Here is a 17382-nt window from a genome sequence, read left to right as displayed (position 1 = left end):
TGTCCCTTTCACCTAAGGTCACCTACCTCCAGCAAATTTTCTAGATGCCTGTCATGGAGAACTCTTTTCTCAGCTTTCTCTCCCATCCCCCCATATCTAGCTGCTTCTCTAACCCCAGCAGGGACTTGAATGCTACATTGCCTACACTCACCCTACATCCTGAATATTTCTACCCTCTACTAGAACCCCCATCCGTAACACACATGCTGTACTTCCTGTGCTACCCACAGTGTACTACCCAGTTCCTGTGTCAAGGTTTGTAAAATCATGGGGTTTAGATTTCTTTGAAACAGAGAATTTTTACTTTAGAGTAACCAGCAGCCCAACCCCAGATAATGTGACTTAATTGGTTTGGGATGAGCTTGGGGCTAAAGTTCCCCAGGTGATTCTGATTGAGGTAGACAAGCAGGAACGTTATCACTGAAGGCATCTGACTTTCGCTAGAATCTAAGGTGAGGGTATTGGGGGGTGGTACACATGGAATTTTTTAGTTTGATTTTTTAAAAATGATAATATCAAAAAATTTTTAGACAAAAAATAAATATTAAGTCCTTTAATGACAGAAGGACAGTGTTTCTCAAACTTTTATATGCATACCAACCACTGCCCCCTCCCATCTGGCTAAAATGCAGATATTTAGGTGGAACCTAAATAAACCTCAGGTGGAACCTGAGATTCTGCATTTCTAAAAGCTCCCAGGTGAAGATCCTGTTTGCCCTAGCACCATGCTTTGAGTAGCAAGGATTTACAGGGTCATGAAAGAAGAGAAAGCCTAGTTAGAAGTTACAGTTATTGTGAAAAGATAAGTAGGTGGACTAATCATGGCCAAGGAGCCCCTGAATAGAAGTGACAAGAATCCCACTGAGATTAAATGTGGCTGAGGGTTTACTGCAGTATCCCAACGTTAACTGTTAACTTTCTGCATCTTCCTCCGGCACTCTCTCTCAGGACTCTGCTGGAGAGAAGTAGATGACTGTGTGCGTGGAGAGGGCAAAGGTATAGCTAGGAGGGACTATGTTTCTCTTCCAAGACTGCACGGAGGAGATGATCCATCTCTTTCTGTAAAAACATTGTTATGCAGGTTGGTTAGGCTTTTACAGTACTATTGAACTCAGAGGTGCTCCAAGAGCATTTACCATTATATGTGCTTTTGAAGGCGAACCTAGGAATCCAACACCATGTCTGGTAGGATATTGTATCTAGGGCAAAATGCGTCTGTTCTCACGTGTGAAATTTTAGAACAAAATCGATTTGTAAATTAGGAATTGTCTGTGATCTTGTACTTTCAACTTAAACTAGATATGAGGTGGCCCAGTTTCCTCATTCTTGGTGTGAACATGGTGCCTCTTTACTTCTTGTAGTTAACCAGTATCCTATGGTGACTAATGAGTGTGATGTGGTGAAAGTGTACAGTTTCTATGATCCCTTCTACCTTTTAAATTATGTGTCTATGATACGGGGCCTAGAGAAATGGCTTTATCTTAAATTACAGTGATATTAAGTTGTAACTTTATTTGGTAGGTTGATACTGAACTAGTCACAATGCTTGAATTGATCAACTGCCAGGTCATATTATAACATTGTCTTTTCTATTTAAGGTTATGAATAAGATGGGGGGCTCTGGAGTCAAACTATCTGGTTCAAATCCTAGTTCTACCACTTGCTAGCTGTCTGATACCTGGGAAAGTTATTTAAATTCTCTTTGTCTCGGTTTCTTTGATTGTAAGATGGAGACAATAATAGCACATATTTCATAGAATTATTGTGAGAATTAAACAAGTTAAGCATGTAGAATAGATCCTGGTACGTAGCAAGTGCTTTATAAATGTTACCTGTTACCGTATCATTCAATACAATCTCTACCTACCTTCACAAATACTCCTATTATTTGCATTTACTTGTTTCTCTATATATGCTATAAGCAAGTCTTAAAGTACCAATTTCATTTTTATAGGGCACAGGAAAATATTTTGCTAATGTTTAAAAATGATACCTAGATTCTAAGCATTACTTCAGAAATTAAAATTAATATTTTAACGTGTCTTCCATTATTGCATTTTCTGGATTAAACCTACTTTTGCTGCTATATCAGCAAGTCTAGGATTGTTTTCTTACAAAACATGAAGAACAGAGCTTAGATTTCTAGTGAAGACATTGCTGGTAATAGTTAATAAATCAATGAACACTCAAAGGAAAATACCAAAAGCAAAACATTTTAAATTAGGCACCGAACCTAAAAACATGATTCAGGGTAGACAGATACTATAATAATACTTTTGAGATTCTGTTCTTGGTATGGCAGCGGTCCCCAACCTTTTTGGGACCAGGGACCAGTTGCGTGGAAGACAACTTTTCCACGGACTCGGAGGAGGGGGGAAGGTTTCGGGATTATTCAAGCGCATTACATTTATTGTGCATTTTATTTCTATTATTAATACATTGTAATATATAATGAAATAATTATACAACTCACCGTAATGCGGGATCAGTGGGAGCCCTGAGCTTGTTTTCCTGCAACTGGATGGTCCCATCTGGGGGCGATGGGAGACAGTGACACCCGTGTGTTGCTCATGTCCAGTCTACTCCGTAAGATGCAGCTTAATTGTCACTTGCCACTCACTGATAGGGTTTTGATATGAGTCTGCAAGCAGTTGATTTATTATGGTCTCTGTGCAGTCAAACCTCTCTGCTAATGATAATCTGTATTTGCAGCCGCTCCCCAGCGCTAGCATCACCACCTCAGCTCCACCTCAGATCATCAGGCATTAGATTCTCATAAGGAGCGTGCAACCTAGATGCCTCGCATGCACAGTTCACAGTAGGGTTCTTGCTCCGATGAGAATCTAATGCCACCGATGATCTGACAGGAGACGGAGCTCAAGAGGTAATGCGAGCGATGGGGAGCAGCTGTAAATGCAGATGAAGCTTTGCTCACTCGCCTGCCACTCCCCTCCTGCTGTGTGGCCCGGTTCTGGGGGTTGGAGACCCCTGTGGTATGGTATACATACATTTTTGTAAAAACTACATACAGTTGGGGCATTGGATAGGTTTTATTTTCTATGCTGAATATGGAAAATTTTTTCATTTAGCAATTGTATAAAGCCAAAAATTTCCATAAGACTCTAGTGTATCAAGATAAACAAAAATTTGACACCCTTGTTTACCATGTCAAAGGCAGAATCTTAAGCCTTTGCTTTGGTATATAAGCCAGTACTCTTTGTATTTTATGATAAATTCTGGGTGTATGCCTGCATGTGTGTTCACTCTGTTCTATTTTTTTGTATGGGTGTTTTCTTTTTATCATTTATTTGTTGTCGTAAGTTATATACAATTTTCTATCCAATATTTTATTATTTATTTTATCTTTTAAATATTCTTTTATGATTCTGAAAATAATCAGATAATTATTGATAAATTTGATGTTTATCTTTCCAGTTTTTTCCCATGAGAATATATACTTAATGAAGGGAGGTGGATCATTACTTTATATATGTGTCATAAATCTACTTCTCCTCTTAATGTTTTGTGAATGCCTTTTCATATCATTAGATAATTCTCTTCCTAATCATTTTAATGTTTAATGACTCATGTGGCTGTACCATAGTTTATTAGTTCCTCATTGTTGAATATTTAGATAGCCTCCTATTTTTCACTGTCATAAATAATTCTTCAATGCACATCTCTTTAAAAGCTAAATTTTAGTAGATATTCCAGTTGCCTTCCAGAAAAGATGTATTAATTTACTTTCCTGATACTAAAGTATGAAATTCAGCCCTCACTAACAATACTTATTATCATTTTAAAAATGTTTCCAAATTGCTAAGTGAAAAACAGTATATTATCTTTTGTATTTGCATTACTTTTGGTTCCTAGTGAGTTTAAACTGTTTTTATGTATTAATTATGCATATCTTTTGTGGGGTGCAAATTGCCTTTTCATATTCTTTGTCTATTTTTATTTTGGTGTGTTTGTCTCTTTCTTATTGATCTATGAGAGACTATTTTCCTCAGCCTGTCATTTGTTTCTTTTTTTTTTTAATTAAAAAAAATTTTTTTTAACATCTTTATTGGAGTATAATTGCTTTACAATGTTGTGTTAGTTTCTGCTGTATAACAAAGTGAGTCAGCTATATGTATACATATATATCCCCATATCCCCTCCCTCTTGCGTCTCCCTCCCTCTCTCCCTCTCCCACCCCTCTAGGTGGTGACAAAGCACTGAACTGATCTCCCTGTGCCATGCAGCTACTTCCCACTAGCTATCTATTTTACATTTGGTAGTGTATATATGTCAATGCCACTCTCTCACTTTGTCCCAGCTTACACTTCCCCCTCCCCGTGTCCTCAAGTACATTCTCTACCTCTGCGTCTTTATTCCTATCCTGCACCTAAGTTCATAAGAGCCATTTTTTTTTTTAGACTCCATATATATGTGTTAGCACATGGTATTTGTTTTTCTCTTTCTGACTTACTTCACTCCGTATGACAGACTCTAGGTTCATCCACCCCACTACAAATAACTCAATTTCGTTTCTTTTTATGGCTGAGTAATATTCCATTGTATATATGTCACATTTTCTTTATCCATTCATCTGTCAATGGATACTTAGGTTGCTTCCATGTCCTGGCTATTGTAAATAGTGCCGCAATGAACATTGTGGTACATGACTCTTTTTGAATTACGGCTTTCTCAGGGTATACGCCCAGTAGTGGGATTGCTGGGTCGTATGGTAGTTCTATTTTTAGTTTTTTAAGGAACCTCTATACTGTTCTCCATAGTGGCTGTATCAATTTACATTCCCACCAACAGTGCAAGAAGGTTCCCTTTTCTCCACACCCTCTCCAGCATTTACTGTTTGTAGATTTTTTGATGATGGCCATTCTGACCGGTATGAGGTGACTGTCATTTGTTTCTAGTGAGTTTTGTTAATTTTTTATTTTCTTGACAATCAGAAGTTTCAGTTTTTAAAAATTTGTTGCCAGTATCTATAGTTTTTTTGTTTTGTTTTCTGTTTCTGGCATTTGACATTTTAAAAAGTCCTCTCTACCCAAGTATTGTGTAAACACGTATCTATGTTTTTATTATTTCATCTTTTACATGTAACTATTGCATCCATTTGAATTTATTTGGATGTATGTATGAGATAGAAATCTAATTTTTAAAAAATGAGTTTCCAGTTTCTCCATTGCTTATTACACTTTCTCCACTGAATTAAAATGCCGTATTTTATTATATATAAAATGGCTACATGTACTTGGACCTGTTTTTGAACATTCCAGATAAGTTAGTCTATTTCTTTGTCATGCCACATACTATTCTGGCTGTATAATATAATTTAATATCCAGTAATGTAAACCTTCTCACACATTATTCTTATTCCTCACATGTTTTTGATTAGTCTCTCATTTTTTTTCCAAATGAAATTTAGAATCATTTTATCCATTGATTCAACAAGTATCTGCTGAGTGGATATTCTGTGCTAGGTGCTGTGCATGATGTTGAGATTGTTGCAAAAACTAAGGCAGTCCCTGCTCTTATGGTTCACATCCAAAAAATCCACTTGGAATTCTGATGAAGATTGTATTAATCTTATAAAATAACTTGGAGGAGAATGTAATCTTTGCAGTATTCAGATTTTTTTATGGAAACTTTTAAAGTCTCTCCATTTATTTGACACTTAAAAAATATGTCTTAGTAATGTTTTTTAGAATATATTGTAAGATATGTATATATTAATTATTGGTATTTACAAAGTATCTTTTGTATCATTACTATAATTGGGATACTTATTTAATTGATTATTATGCTTGGTATCTAGGAATCTATTTTCTTATTTTCTATTATTTTTATTTTCTTATTTCTGTATTTCTGGGATTAAGATATATAAAATATATTTAAAGCAAATTGAGATGATGATGATGATGATGATGATGATGATGGTTTTACTGACTACACACAATAGAAAACAATGTAACCTTAGAAGTTCTTCAGTATTGATTCTTCCCATATTAGAAACAACTATGCTTTGGATTTGGAATTGTAATTTTTAAAGTAAAGTTATTTTGGGATTAATTAATTTAATGTAATTGCAAGCATGAACTAAGTTTTTTATTTTCACCTGAAATTTCTTTCTTGGTCTGAATATCCAGCGGACATCCCCATCTCTAGAAACATCTGACCCTGTCCTAGGTATGCAGGTAGAACAAAATGGTTAAAGGATTCAGACTCATCTACAGTGACTTTAAGTTCTGGTCTGGGGGATCCCATGAGAGACCAGATGTATTTCCCAGGAGGTATTTCCAGGCTTCCTAATTTTCCCCTGGGAGGCTGATCTAAATTGAGATTCATGATTATTCCTAGCAGGAATATAGTCACTTGTGTTGTTCTCTAACCTGATACCCTCTACTCAGATGGCATTCTGAACTCATCCTATTCAGACCTGCATCCCTCTGAGTAGAAAATACCCATAGCGATGTCAGGATGTGTGCCAGGACCATTTGCCCAAGAATCATCAGCCTCTGCCACAGGACTCCCCAGACTCAGATCATATATTCCAAGATATTAGCTCTGGAGGGGAACTTTAAGATAAGCTTGCTCCACCACTCATTTTATCAGTGAGGAAACTGTCAAGAGAAGGGAAGTGACTAAGGTGACACAGAGAGTGTAGGTAACATGCTGGGATAAGAACTTGGGTTTCATGACTCTGAATTCAGTGTTCATTTCCCTGTCATGCTGACCTAAAGATTGGTATCAGGCTTCTTCCATTAGCTAAGTGAACCCTTAATTTCATCTTGATTTGTGTCTAATTAAAAATTAATAAAATATTTTATCAAATTTTCAAATTAATTTACATTCCGACTCATTACATTCAAGCCTTAGTCTGCTTACACTATTTTACATGGTGGCAGATTGGGAAATTTCTTGTGTAACTGAAACTATACTGGCAACAGGGTTCACACAGCTTTCACATATCAAGAATAGACGACTGCGTTTCTCCCAGTCATTACAGGGATGATTTTTGTAAAGGACTGCACACCTAGATTAAGCTAGGTATCAGTTACCATTGTTTTCCCTCCCAAATTATAAAATCAGGTGATGTCTGTAAATGCTTTCCTTATAAATATTAGACAACATGCTGCTTAAAACAGAGTAGGGGAAACTAAAGGAGGGAGGGGTCTGGAGTGCTGATTTTGTCCTTGAATGTTGACAGTTCCATGTTGTGGTGAGGTTTATGTTGTTTTGCTGCTGGCAGATGGTCCAATTATTGGAATTTTCTCTGCCAGAAATAAACTGCATTTTTTTTCTATGAACAGGTACCCTCCCACAGTAATGCTACCAGTGTCATTGTGTAATAGCTGTTATTGTTCAGAGGATGAGTATGTCCTCTTTTGCTTGAGGCAAGAAGACAAGTAATTAATTCAGTTATGCAACCTGCAGAATAGGTGTCTGAATTGGATTGACACAGTTTTATTTATTTTGTTATAAATCAAAATAAATTCAGCAAATGGGTCTATTGTGATAGAGGTGACAGGTTCTGGAAAAAATATAATGGTGATACAAGGGCAGGGACTTTAGTTCAGATTACTCGATAGGAGAAAACTTATGTAAGCCTGTACATTTCTAACTCTAAAAATTCTGTGTACAGCTCAATTACTAAAATATTTCTCTTTTTCCTCAGAATGCTCCTTTTAGCATTCCATAGATAGGAGTTACTCCTTAGAAATATGTATTGTGGTCTTTATCAGTGGTTCTATTATTATCTATTAGGAGATTATATATATATGAGTTCTGGAAAAAGGAGAAAGGTGATTATGTTAATTACGATATAAGCAGTTGGATTCATGAGAAGCAGTCACAGATCATAGTCTTCTGATTATTGTCTTATAATGAACAAGAAATTATGTTTTATCTGGTATGCCTGGTAAACATCCAAGCTCCTTACTTACTCTCTGCTTTGTGGCCACACACAATATCTCCAGCATGGGTGGCACACATGAATCCAATGCCCTTGACTGCAACTTGAGAGCATTTTAGCCAAGTGCAAACCCACTATTAATGGAAAAGTAAATCAAAGTAGATGTGGCATTGACATTTGTCTAGGAAGAACAACATAATATTGAAAAATTCTAGGATAAAATATTGATCTAAAAATAATTTTGAGGATGAAATATTGCCACTATAAACATACTATGAAAAATTATATTTGTATTGCAGATATATTTATACATATAATTTAAAATCCAAGGTTTATCTTAACTGTACATTTTCCTAGTTTAAGGAGTTATTTTGAAATAAAATTATCTACTCTAGAGAAAGTTTGGCATGGATCTATAGAATTTAATGAAAACAGTGAGTGCAACACTTGCACAGATTGTAATAGTTTAAGAATGGAAACAACCCATCTTCTCCAACATAGGGCAGTGGGGCAAATAGCCTGATTTATTCACAGGATGTCATGTTAAACAGCACTCAGAATAAATGAGGTAGATATACAAGTATCAATTAGACTAAATGTCAGAAACACAACTTTTAAGTTAAAAAAAAGTTGCAAGAAGCACGATATGATACCATTTATATAAAATTTAAAACCTGAAAAACAATTCTATACATTCTAAAAACGGATACATGTGTAACAAAAGTACAAAGCATGCATAAAATGACACATGCCAACAAGCAGTAATTGTTCACTTATTTACATTTTAAAAAACAAATGCTGGCTAACACATATATATGGAATCTAAAAAAAAAAAAAAGGGTTCTGATGAACCTAGGGGCAGGACAGGAATAAAGACGCAGACATAGAGAATGGACCTGAGGACATGGAGAGGGGGAAGGGTAAGCTGGGACGAAGTGAGAGAGTGGCATGGACATACATACGCTACCAAAAGTAAAACAGATAGCTAGTGGGAAGCAGCCACATAGCACAGGGAGATCAGCTCTGTGCTCTGTGCTCTGTGACCACCTAGAGGGGTGGGATACAGGGGGTGGGATTGAGAGGGTGGGAGGGAGATGCAAGAGGGAGGAGATATGAGCATGTATGTATATGTATAGCTGATTCACTTTGTTATAAAGCAGAAACTAACACACCATTGTAAAGCAATTATACCCCAATAAAGATGTTAAAAAAAAAAAGATGATATGAAGTTCAAAAAAAAAAAAAGTGCTCTTCAGTTGATATTGGCCAACTATTAACATGGTATATCTGGGTAGGTAGTTAGCGATTTTCTTTTCAGCACCTGTCTGTTTGCTGTAATTCAAACTTATATTAAAATATGGCTATGTGAGATGAGAGAACTCTAATATTCCATGTTTGTGATTAGTTTGGAAACTGTTTTTTAAAGGTTTGAATCTTTTCCTACATTCAGATCCTTGGTCTACACAGTTAATTTGAAATGAGGTACTGAATACCAACCAGGTATAGAGTGAGCAGCTACCCAAAGCTAGTGGTCAGTCAATGATGGTGCTATAGCTTAGGATTCCTTGTGGGGATGAAGTTGTTATAGGAAAGCATTTTCATTTATGGAGAATGAGAGGGCTGATGGGATTGGGCACTGAGGTTTAGAGAAGACATAGTAGAAAATAGAAAAGAAAAAAAAAGCAAATTATGGGCTGCCAGAAAGTAATGCTGAGCCATACTGGGGGGAAGGGCAGTCTGGCTTGAAAATATACATTTGAAATGGAATCAATTAGCATAATATTATTTCCCAGAAGGGTTTAGCCTCAGATCCCCATTTCACTAGGCCATCATAAAACAAAACAGGATTACATGTCTTTCTCTTTTGAAGGCAAATTAGCAAGATGGTTAAGACTTAGACCTTCTGGGTTCAAATCCATGTGTTCAGATTTATTCTTACATATTCAGGCAAAATGGTAATGAATTTGATGAACAATTTGATTTAGTGATCAATTGAAGATCTGATGAGGAAGATTTGGAAAACACAACTTTGGTCTTCCCTTGTTAACTCATAGGCCTTTGAGGGCTTGATGAATTGTTGGAAACTGGCCTGAGGCTGAAGTCTTCTGACACACTTTTTTCCTAAAATCCCCACCTACCCCAGACTGCGAAGGGTGTGGCACCGGACTTTATTTAAATACCACCAGTGCCTTTACGCTCCTCCCTCCTGTTGCCAGTTCCCCTTTATGTGGTTGCCTCAAGAAACTGTTCATTCTGGTAATAATTCCATCACTCAAAGTGCTTTTGAAAGTTCTATTTTGAAATCACATCAAATCACCTGGTCTCTTTGGCCTCAGTTTCTTCACCTGCAATGTGAAAATATTAATGCTTACTCTGACTCCTAAAGTTGTCATAAAAATCAAACGAAAAATATTTTATAAATTGCTAAGTGCCATGTAGATGTTACCAATTAACACACTATTCCAGAAATTACACCTTTGCTTTATGGCCGCTATTCAGTTTTTAGTAAAAAATACCTCATACATAAACGTCTCCAAATGACCTTTGCTATAACCTAAAATAAAATCTTATTTCAAAGTGTAAAGATATTACAAAGGACATCCAGAGTTTCATGTATGGCATGGCCCTCTCTCATCTCCTGTAAAGATGAAACTTCTTGTGTTGAAATTGTGAGGGCATTTTATGAAAGAAAAATAAAATTTCATTTCTCTGTTTTCCCTCTTCTGCAGGAAGTCACCAAAGCAGTACAGCCTCTCTTACTGGGAAGAATCATAGCTTCCTATGATCCAGATAACAAGGTGGAACGCGCCATTGCGATCTACCTAGGCATAGGCTTATGCCTTCTCTTTATCGTGAGGATGCTGCTCCTTCATCCGGCCATTTTTGGCCTCCACCACATTGGAATGCAGATGAGAATAGCTATGTTTAGTCTGATTTATAAGAAGGTAATACTTCCTTGCACAGTCTCCATGCTACGTGTTAGTGGCGTCATGTTTTAAATGCCATACTGATACAAATAAGGGGTAAATGCTGAAATCAGTTTTGTATACCTGTGAAATAAATGGCAGCAATAATGAATATTTCTAATTTTCCTTGATAATTCACCTCACTTCAACTAATAATTATTGAGTGCCTTCTATAAACTGCCTATATTTTAGATTTCATTTTTTTTTCACTAGTCATATACCATTTTTTGGAATCCATGGCTCCCCATTGAAATGATTCTTACTATCTGCCTAAAAGTCATTGACAAAATATCATCTTATTGTAAACTGCCATGTATCTTTACGTTCAACAACAAGAAATTGTTAACAATAACCCAAGCAATAGAAATTTCTACCTTAACTAGTTGTGACACAGTGGTGGTATCCACTGCCTTATTTTCAGTTAGATTTTTGTCATCCTAAGTTCTGCAAGTTAAAAATTTTTCGAATAGCACATGCATGGCAACCATAAGAACCTTCTCTGCTTTTCTGTGTGCACTGTCCAGTTAAGAGCCCAAGTTGCTGATGTGTGCTTTGGGTGAATTCAGATTAAGACTTCCTTACCTTACAAACACAATTTAAGGTCATCTCAATGACATGTGCTTTCACCAGCCTGATTCATGTGTGACCGTTTGATCTACCAAGTGATTATAGAAACCTGTTTGGTTGAATCATTTGGATATTGCTTTATCCTTCTTCTCTTTTTTCTTACCCCAATGTAAAAACTTTATATACTTGGCTTATAAGGGACACGGACCTGAAATTCCCTCTAGCAAATAACCCGTAACACTTCCATAATATACATGCAAGGTCAGTGGTGTTGTAAAACCCTGATAGCCATACTCTATTGTTCAAAAAAGCCTTCTGTGGAGGCACAAGGGGAAAACCGAGTCTACAGTTTAATCAAATCACCTCAGCCACAGTCTCATCAGTTCACAAGTACCAGGAAAGCATGGGTGATAAATCAATAAAAATTTTATCTTGATCCAGAAATTATATGTAAGTGATGAAATTATTAGGTATTATTTGGAGGGTAGAATTTACACAGAATGCATATCAAAGAAAGTTGAATCCAGTTTAAAAATATTTATAAAAGTGATTTTATCATAATGGTAACTAATAGCTAAGGATGTACATGACAAGCTTCTAAGTGATTTTTAGGTATATCATTTCATTTGACCAAAACTCCATATGGTAGAAACTATTATCCCTATTTTATGGATAAAATATTTTGAGAAACTAAGACCTAAAAGTTATAAAACATTGTACCAGAACTGCGTCAAAATTTCTAAAATGGGTAAGTCACAATCCTTAAAGTGGAGGGTTTTCCAACTATTAGAGAACATAAAATAAGTACTGAAATAATATAGCAATTCTAATTGTGTTATATAGGCAGAGAGAAACATGAAGTGCTCTGGGCTAAGGGGAGGGGAGATCAAAGAAGGAGCAGGTTAGTTTGTGAATAAGTTCATATAGAATGTTTAGCACAAATACAGTGATATATGTGCTTTCAGACCCAGAATGCATTAATAAAAATTTAGAAGTTGTGCCTGTCCTTTTTCAACATTGATTATCTGTGTTCTTACATATTTTCTTTACCCCTCTAGCCACACCTATTGACCTGCATTGACATCATCACCAAAGAATACAATTTCATCTCCATGTGGCTGTGGTTTGGTCCCTAAAATAAACTGGTACCATATCTGACCAGTTTCATCCATGTGGCAGGCAGCCACTAATTCTTCCCACATTGTTCCAGATTTTGTAGTAGTAGAGCATAGTTTTCTTTGTTCCAAAATCTGTAACCATGATACATTCAAATTATATTTTAAATAATGAATCTAAATACAAACTAGATTGAGCTTTGCCTGTGAATTTCAAGAAGATAAAGTTAACTAGAGTGAACAGATATTCACTGTTTATTGTGCACATAAACTCCATGTTAAGCCACGTAGAACCCGTGTTAAGCCCAGTCTCAAGTTACCTGAGACTGAGCATGTTACCAGGTCATGTGTCATCCAGCTCAATGGACTCCCCCCCTCCCCTGCCCTGTATCGCTCTAATAGCATTTTGAAATTAACTGCTTTATTCCTTATTCATCTGTGCTTATCTAAATGCTATTCATTATTCCACACCCATCTTAAAATTCAACCTCAATAAAATATTTGCAGATTTTTATAACCAGATATGGGAACTTTCTCTTAATCACCCTATTTTATTCTATCTACTCCCTTTAACTAATTTATCATATTTAGTTATGTATGTACTAGGTTATCCTGAGGCAAGAATTATGTTTAAGAAATCTTAACAATAATCCCTGAAGCCTTGAATATAGTGATTTGTATCTACTAAGTGCTCAATACACATATGAGGGATTCAGTTGAAGCAAAAATTAGATAGGTACTCTTCAGTCAAAGCCATCTAATGGCAAATCAATTCTTATTAAAGTCTATAGGCAAAGTATGACTTATCTTTCATAATAATAATTTATCTACATAAAAATTCTATTTTGTATATATGGATATATTTTTCTTTGTAAAATTTAAGAATTTTTTATTAATGTAATCTTTCACAAAATTATTAATGATTAAATTATTTGTAATATAATTTTATTGACTTTAACAGTAATTTTATTCAACAGAGTTACTATAAGATCGCATGAAAAATTTAAGGCCAAGATTTTATTAAAAAATTTTTTTTATTGACGTATAGTTGATTTACAATATTGTGTTAGTTTCAAGTGTACAGCAAAGTGATATAGATATATATATCTATATATATATTTTTTCAATTCTTTTCCATTATAGGTTATTACAAGATATTGAATATAGTTCCCTGTAAGGCCGAGGTATTAATCTCAAATTTCACTGCCTTTGGTTCCATCTTTTATAAAAACAAACAAAAGCAAAAAAAAAAAAAAAACCCTCTACAGTATATAAATGAATATTTAAGTACAATATTGTTCCCATTTTGGATTAGAAAAAATAGTTACTACTCACTAGATACTGTAAAATAAAATAAGAAGAGGCATGCCAATGTAATATTTGTTGTAAAGAGAAATATTTATAAACCTGAGAAGATACTGAGTTAGAGGAACATAAAATAATTTTCATTACCTTAACTTAAAAATGCGTGCATAGTTACCTAATTCCTCAGCTGTATTGTAACATTACTTATAAATATATTTGTCTACTGTTCATTGACAATATCTAACTTCCCATTTTCCTTTTAGACTTTGAAGCTGTCAAGCCGTGTTCTAGATAAAATAAGCATTGGACAACTTGTTAGTCTCCTTTCCAACAACCTGAACAAATTTGATGAAGTATGTACCTACTGATTTAATCTTTTATGCATCTTTATTATAACTCATACAACCCCAAAGGTTTTCTGGGTCAGATAACAGTAATAAGTGGTTAAGTCGTAAGCATCCCTACCTTACCTATTTCTGAAAACTGAGAAGGCTAAGTTGGGTAGCAGAGTGCCATTTTGGTGTCTCACGGGACCACCCAACTCAAGGGCACCTCAGCTTGCTTTGTGTTTACAAGGTTTTTTTACAATTCAGTCCCTATCAGATCTTGTTTCCTTTTAATACTTTAAATCAGTTATTTACTTTGGCTGAGTATGATACTCTGAGCAATTCTTGTTCAGTGCTGTCTTCTGTCACAATAAAATTGGAGGTCCTTGAGGACAGATTGTTTTATTTATCTTTGTATTTCTAGTATTTTACATGGTATCAAACCCTTAGCAGATGCTAAATAAATTACTGTTGAATTGAGCATGCATATGTTCTGAATATATTGTCAGGTGATAAGGTTGTACAGTTGTGTAGGTTGAACTTCTGAAGAGTCTTTTGTTCTCTCATGTTCTGTGTCATGGCTCTTGCTTTATCCACACAGAAGTAAGTTATTTAAAATAAATTCTTCAATCACCATGCAATTCCACTGGAAAAAGATCACAGTGACTTGAAGTTTGTTTTGGGGGAAATCCTATGCGTAGAATGTTTAAGCACATTGCTATGTGTTCCATGTAGTGAATACCTAGATTTTAGTGTGTTCAGAACCATGAAGTGTTTGATTGTATGAGCTCACTGTGCTTGATTTCTTTCTTCTTTGCTTGTTTTTTCCTTTGTTTTGGGGGTGGAGGATAAAATGTCAGTGGTTTTCACTGTGGTTTTATTTTTCAGGGACTTGCACTGGCGCATTTCGTGTGGATTGCTCCTTTGCAAGTGACGCTGCTGATGGGGCTGCTCTGGCAGTTGTTACAGGCCTGCGCCTTCTGTGGACTTGCTTTCCTCATAGTCCTTGCCCTTCTTCAAGCCGGATTAGGGAAAATGATGATGAAGTACAGGTAGCACTCTTATTTACATAGTTTGAAAGGGTTTTATATTAGGTTTTCCAAAAGCCCACTCTAATAAAACCAGAACTTCTCTAGGCACTGAACTTGCTAGGTGTCATGTAAAAGGAATTATTTTCATGACGTAATACTTTCTATATCAAGGAGACATGTTTTTGCTTGTCAGTCTATAGAATTTCTTTATAAATATGTTACCATCCAGTTCACTTTTTGCACATCAGAGATTTAGGTACAATGGATAAAACATTTATGTGAATGGGAGGGAATGCATATATTTTGGGGAGAGTTTATAGGCTTTTTCTACCCTGGTTTGTGAATCATCACACCACAGGCTTAGTTGCTTTTTATTACAGAATGAATCAGTGACACCAGTCACTGCTTATGAAAGAGGACTTCTAGTTTGCCAGCTAGAGTATGATAGAAAGTGTACACATTTTGGAGTCAAATAGCTCTTAGTTTGAATCCCAGATTGCATGCTTACTAGTTACATGACCTGTGTCAAGCTGCTTCAGCCACTGTGTTTCTGCTTTTTTTTTCATCTTTAAAATGGAGGTAATCACCTCTGTTAGGTTGTCAGAAGAATTAGGCATAACGTATGACATGCATCTAGTACAGTGTCTGGCACATGGGAGGCATTTACTAAATGACAGTTACTATTTTTGTTACTATATATTTGATAATAAAATAAACATCCATCTGTTTAATAAAAGAAATGTGGCTTTTCTTAAAAGCTTGGGCAGTTCTTAGTGGACATTTTGACTTGTTTTTACTAAGTATTTGATTGGTGGATGGATTAATTTACAGAGATCAGAGAGCTGGAAAGATTAATGAAAGACTGGTGATCACGTCAGAAATGATTGAAAATATCCAGTCGGTTAAGGCATACTGCTGGGAAGAAGCAATGGAAAAAATAATTGAAAACCTAAGACAGTAAGTCATTCTGATAATTTCAGTATCAATTGAATTAGCCAATTAAGGTTTAACATATTAAAAATGAGTATGTCAGAGTGGACTTCAGCTCATATTTGAAATTTCTGACAACCAAACAGTTGTATTAAGTTATATCAATATTCATGTGTTATGGCTTAATGCCATTTTCATGGGGCTATCGTTTTACATAGGTGTCAAGTGTGCTATTTTGCACTACAAGGATATGTATCCCTTATGAAAGAATTGCCTATATGTGCTTATAGCTGCTTAATATACTTATTGACTAAAATAATGATCATGATTCTAGAGACTGATTGAAACCTTAAGTGGAACTGCTAGAGTAATAAGGATATGATTCTGAACCAAATAAATGATTCTCTAGTATTATAGCTTCCTTAATTTATATGTTATGGCTCATGAAAAACAAACAAAAAACAAACCCTTCTGTTTGTTTAAAATATGTTTGTTCTTCCTTAACTTACGAGTAATGCAGGGTAATATCTATACATTGTGTTTCTATAAACCCTCCACTTGAGAAATCAGTTCAAGTAATGAAAGCCGCCACCTGAAGTAGAATCAGTACTTGGCAACCATCTACATCTCTGGTCTTGTTTTACCTTAGATAACCTTTCTCTCACTGATTAGTAAAGATTATAGCCAGCAAAAATGTACAGCACAGACTGAGATACTGTTACTGAGAAAATTTTGGACAAAATATAAACTAGGGCATTTCTATAGCTGTGACCATTTTTCTTTAGTCAAGTTCCATGTTCTACAAATTGCAATCCAAAAAAAAAAAAAAAGACTCTCTGAGATTCAGTGGGCATAGATCTTCTGTTAAAGGGCAAATAATTTCAGGATGAATTAGCTCATGAGAGCTTCATGGGGAAAAAATGTACTAAAGGGAAGAGTCCCATTTTGGATGCTGTGAATATGGGTTATCAGGGATTCAGGCTGCTGATTCCAGTAGACAGTGGTAACTGAGCTGCAGGTGTGTGATTGGAACAACAAAAGAAATGCTGAAATGTTAAGTCCTTTGCAGTGTAAATAGAAAGAGTAAAAGCGTATTTATTGCCCAAACATAATTGGTCACCTGTTTTTATTATGCCTTTCAAGACAAATCCAGGAAAGAAATTATATTTTCTTTCCAGAAACATCCTTTAAGATCTTGTTTAGTTGGTTGAAGGTTTTTCTCATTAA

General features: G+C 35.5%; 1 protein-coding gene across 3 annotated transcripts in view; it reads left to right on the top strand.

Annotated features, from left to right (window-relative positions):
• Window positions 1–17382, top strand: part of CFTR (CF transmembrane conductance regulator) — a 195621-nt gene that overhangs the window by 37102 nt on the left and 141137 nt on the right. For 2 of the 3 annotated variants that reach the window (XM_057550594.1, XM_007195128.2), the window contains exons 4-7: window positions 10645–10860; window positions 14132–14221; window positions 15083–15246; window positions 16057–16182. In XM_057550594.1, coding sequence (XP_057406577.1) covers window positions 10645–10860; window positions 14132–14221; window positions 15083–15246; window positions 16057–16182 — 596 coding nt within the window. The remainder of the gene's footprint in view (window positions 1–10644; window positions 10861–14131; window positions 14222–15082; window positions 15247–16056; window positions 16183–17382) is intronic. The other variant, XM_057550593.1, reaches the window with a different exon arrangement.

The sequence above is a fragment of the Balaenoptera acutorostrata genome, chromosome 7, assembly GCF_949987535.1.
Source record: "Balaenoptera acutorostrata chromosome 7, mBalAcu1.1, whole genome shotgun sequence".
Taxonomy (NCBI): domain Eukaryota; kingdom Metazoa; phylum Chordata; class Mammalia; order Artiodactyla; family Balaenopteridae; genus Balaenoptera; species Balaenoptera acutorostrata.
Note: the sequence above shows the minus strand (reverse complement) of the source record. Positions and strands in the feature narration are given on the sequence as shown.